Source organism: Merops nubicus, unplaced genomic scaffold, assembly GCF_000691845.1.
Source record: "Merops nubicus isolate BGI_N331 unplaced genomic scaffold, ASM69184v1 scaffold20517, whole genome shotgun sequence".
NCBI lineage: Eukaryota > Metazoa > Chordata > Aves > Coraciiformes > Meropidae > Merops > Merops nubicus.
In genome coordinates this window covers 65-4,016 of record NW_008622519.1, presented here as the reverse complement: position 1 = coordinate 4,016, position 3,952 = coordinate 65, and the positions used below count along the sequence as shown (strand labels likewise).

At 49.6% G+C, this 3,952-nt stretch overlaps 1 protein-coding gene across 1 annotated transcript in view; it reads right to left on the bottom strand.

Annotated features, from left to right (window-relative positions):
- Positions 1 to 3,577, bottom strand: part of LOC103777280 (beta-1,4-galactosyltransferase 4-like) — a 5,283-nt gene extending 1,706 nt beyond the window's left edge. Inside the window, exons 1-2 of the mRNA XM_008944828.1 lie at positions 3,389 to 3,577; positions 1,402 to 1,524 (exon numbers count right to left, since the gene is read on the bottom strand). Coding sequence (XP_008943076.1) covers positions 1,402 to 1,524; positions 3,389 to 3,543 — 278 coding nt within the window. The 5' untranslated portion in view covers positions 3,544 to 3,577. The remainder of the gene's footprint in view (positions 1 to 1,401; positions 1,525 to 3,388) is intronic.
- Between the last annotated feature and the right edge of the window lie 375 nt (positions 3,578 to 3,952).

The window sequence follows — 3,952 nt, the reverse complement described above, 5'->3', positions numbered from 1 at the left end:
CCTGCCAGCGCTGCAGAGACCCCAGCAAGCCCAGCTGAGCTGAGCTGAGCTGAGCTGCCCTGCCGAGCTGAGCTGAGCTGAGCTGCCCTGCCCTGCTGAGCTGAGCTGAGCTGCCCTGCTGCTCTTCTGCTCCCCACTGCCACCCGAGGCACACACACACACACCCCCCACCTCTGCTGGCTGCTGCACTGTGACACTGCTCTGGGAGCCAGGTGCTGCCAAGCCATACCCTGCCCCTATGACAGCAACTCCCCAGCTTCTGTGACCTCTGGAGTCTAGAGCTAGGGGCAGGGAGATAACACAAACGTGATTTAGAAGGAAGTGAAGTCCACATCTCCAGCAGACCTCCCAGATTTCCTGAGATACAGCTGACTGATCTCCTGAACTGACACAGAGAAGAAACTTATATTTGGGAAGCTCCTAGCTTTGAACACACTGGATTTCACCAGTGGCATTATTTAATGTCACCAGGGACACGAATGTTACGTCCCCAAAATGTCTGTTTGCATATTTAACCAACTGAAAGGATAAACACTTAAGAATGACAGAATATACCCGAGTTACACAGGGACAGGCTCTGCCAGCAGAGCCAGGGGAGCTGTGGGGTTTTGTGCTGGCAGTGGGGGGGTGTCCCCCCTTCCTTCACTAACAGCAATCCAGGATCAGAGGTTTCTCCTAGGCAAGGGGAAAACCATCAGCATAAAAGTTTTGTTGACTTCTTTGTCCCAATAAACCTCTCAAACTAAAACATCTCTCCTGCTTTGACAGGCAGGTCTCAAAACTAGTTTTAAAAGAGCCAAGGACATAGGCATACACAGAGTCTGTCTAAAATTCAAATTACTCACTACTGTTGACTATAGTTGATTAATTATAATCAACACCACCCACACACAAACTAAGCCCTGATCATGATAGTCAGGGAATGCAAAACCCCAATCCCACCAAAACACTCCCACAGCCTTGCAAAGCACTGGAACTCACTACACTTGTGTCTCCTCCACAAACCACACTCCAGACTTCAGTCCTACTGTTTCCAATAACACTGGTTATAACCAGTTTCTAAGCAAGAATACAAACACTGTGGGGCTGAGACAAAAAGAAAACAAAAAGAAAAAAAAACAACCCCCAAACCCCACATGCAGCCAACAAGGCTGCCAGGAGGGGCAGCAGGTCTCAAGCACACCCAGCCCCTGCAGAGCTCACAGAACTGCACCTCACACAGCCCACACAGCAAGAGTGCTTTGAATCAAAGGCCCCTGTAGTGCTCCACCTTTGGAGGACAGGTATGAAGTCACACCTCTTTTAAAAAACAAACACACACACACAAAACCCCACACCCACAAACAACTGGATGTCCCTCTAGCCCTTTTCTTATTTTTTTCTTTTCACTTTTCTTTTTACCTCATTCGAAGGTCATCATCTTCTGCACCCCAGCCCCAGTAGTTGTTAGAGAATCCATTCACCTTGGAAAACTGATCTTTTGTCAGAGCAGTTACACCTCCAAAATACCCCTGGTACCGTAACCTAGAAGTACACAGGAAGAGAGAACAAAGAATTAAAAGTCAGATTCTACCCACAATTAAGGTATCACCTTGAAACTCCGGATCTAGACTGGTTTTTCCAGTTAAGACACACAAATCCATGAGCTGGGTCTTGTTCCTCTTTCCACAAAAGCTGGGGATTGCTTTAGGCCAGAAAACGTTTGTTCTCAGCCCGAGCCCAGGGAGCCTCCTTCAGGTGTTCCCTTCTCCACACAAGTCCCCCCCTGGCCAGGAGGGCACGTCAGGATCCAAGCCCCCAAGGACCCTGCTGCATGGAAAAGGAACAATGCTGTGTCCAACACAGCAGAAACTCTGCACAACGACAGCAAAGCAGCAGCTCCCCTCCCCTCTGAAAGGCCTGGAGGGCACCAGGGGGCACGGCTGGGGTGCTGCAGGACCAGCTCCAGGGGAGGCAGGGGCAAGTCCCCTACGAACCCCATGGAATGGCACCCAGCTCCAGGGGAGGCACCTGCATTAGGCAGCACCTTGTGAGTCTCTGCATGACACCTGACTCTGCTTCCACTTCTTCCATGCTTCCTTTTTCTGCTTCAGTTTCTTGAGGAGCTCCTTGTTCATCCACACAAGCTTCTGCCCACCTTCACCTGACCTCCTCCACACTGGAATGGACCGTTCCTGAGCCTGAAGGAGCCAAACCCTGAAGATCTAACACATCTCCTGAACCCTTCTTCTCTCCAGGGTGACCTCCCAAGTGATTCTTCCAAGCAGATTCCTTAACAGGAATTCCATGTTTGTCATCCTGCTCTTTGCCTCATTCCCCTCCTTGTCTCTGACCTTCACATCCCTGACCAGCTTCCCCGTGTTTGTCAGTGTAAAGTCCACCTCCCTCCCTCAGCTCTGAGCACCCATGTCAGGAAGGCATCAATTCACCTCAGAAATCTCCTGAGTTCTTGTGCCCTGTTGTGCTGCCCCCCCAGCAGGTACCAGGACGATTAAAGTCTCCCACATGGACCAGGCCAGGCTGAGTGCTCCAAAAGCCTGGCATGAGCCTCGTTCATTTCTGCTTCTTCCAGTCTTTACTGTGTGACTGGAACCTGAATATTATTCTGTATGAGAACTTGCACATCTCTTCTATGTCTCATGTATTTAACAGAGGAAACCCAAAAGTGAAGAACTTTACTTCAAAAGACTTTGGGATCAGCTTTTGAAAAGCACTTCCAATTAATATTTAAAGTGACATAACGTAAGAGGAGAATCTTGGAAGAAACAAGTTCAGTGAAAACACTCCAGGCATCACATTCACCAGGCTCAGGAGCCTTTTCTTCTCTCTGAGGTGGACTGAACCTGACTTTTCACTTTATTTATCTCACACTGGCACTTAGGGGACCCATTTAAAAAGCAGAATGATCCTGTACTAGACACTGTCCAGTCAGATAAAGAACAACCCTATCCCTAAGCAACTTCTCACACCTGAACTCTCAGTATCAGACATTTCCTCCTCAACAGTAAAAGGTAAGTAGCAAGTTTTATTCTAGTAATATCACACCTTCAAAATTCACAGGAGCAGGAGGCTGCAAGTGCATTTCTAGCTTTGACAGGTCCCTGCACAACCTCTGTCATGTTGCTTTCCTCTCAGAACATCCTTTACCTCACCCCAGAAACCAAAGTGATGACAATGTTTGTTTGTACAGGTGACCACGGGGCTGGCTTCAGAGATCTCTGCACAGTTCCCTTTTCTCAGAAGGCACTCCAGAGGTGAAGTGTTACCACCAGAAACCTGGTGTCAGGAGGAAGGGCAGATACCAGCACACAGCTCCATCAGAAGAGGAACACTATCAGTAACATGGCATTTCCCAGTTGGTATTCTTCCCATACTCCTGGTTTCCTACCTGTATCCAGTATTGTTCCTGCCAACTACAAGGTGCTTTGGTTGTCTGTCACACATGTAAAGGTTATAGTCATTTTCTGGCACCAGATCCACATCATGGAAAATGAAACAGTCCCAGTTTGCTTCTTTTAGGGCCTCTAGGTATCCTACATTCATCAGTTTAGCTCGATTAAATTTGGTGCTGCCAGCCTGTGGAAGAGAATGGAAAAAACTTCTGAAGAAGGTGTCAAACCCTCTGAACCAGAACTGCTCCTGGGCATCTCCCCTGAGAGCAACCAGGCTCCTGTGCCACAGCCTCCACTGCTGTAACTGCACAAAGAGCCACCCCACAACAGCAGCAGGGTGCCCAATGGTGCAGGGTGCTCCTCCAGTCCCTACTTGTCACGACCCACCACAGCTGGGCCCAGCAGAGCCCACAGTCACCCTGGCACAAACACACCCGTGCTGCTCCAGCAGTCACAGCCCTGCTGCTGCTGCTGCTGCTGCCCGGGGGCTCTCGGCACAACGGGGGCACCCCAAGCAGTTTAGGACCTGGCACTGCACACAGCTGTCTCAGTAAGGCTTA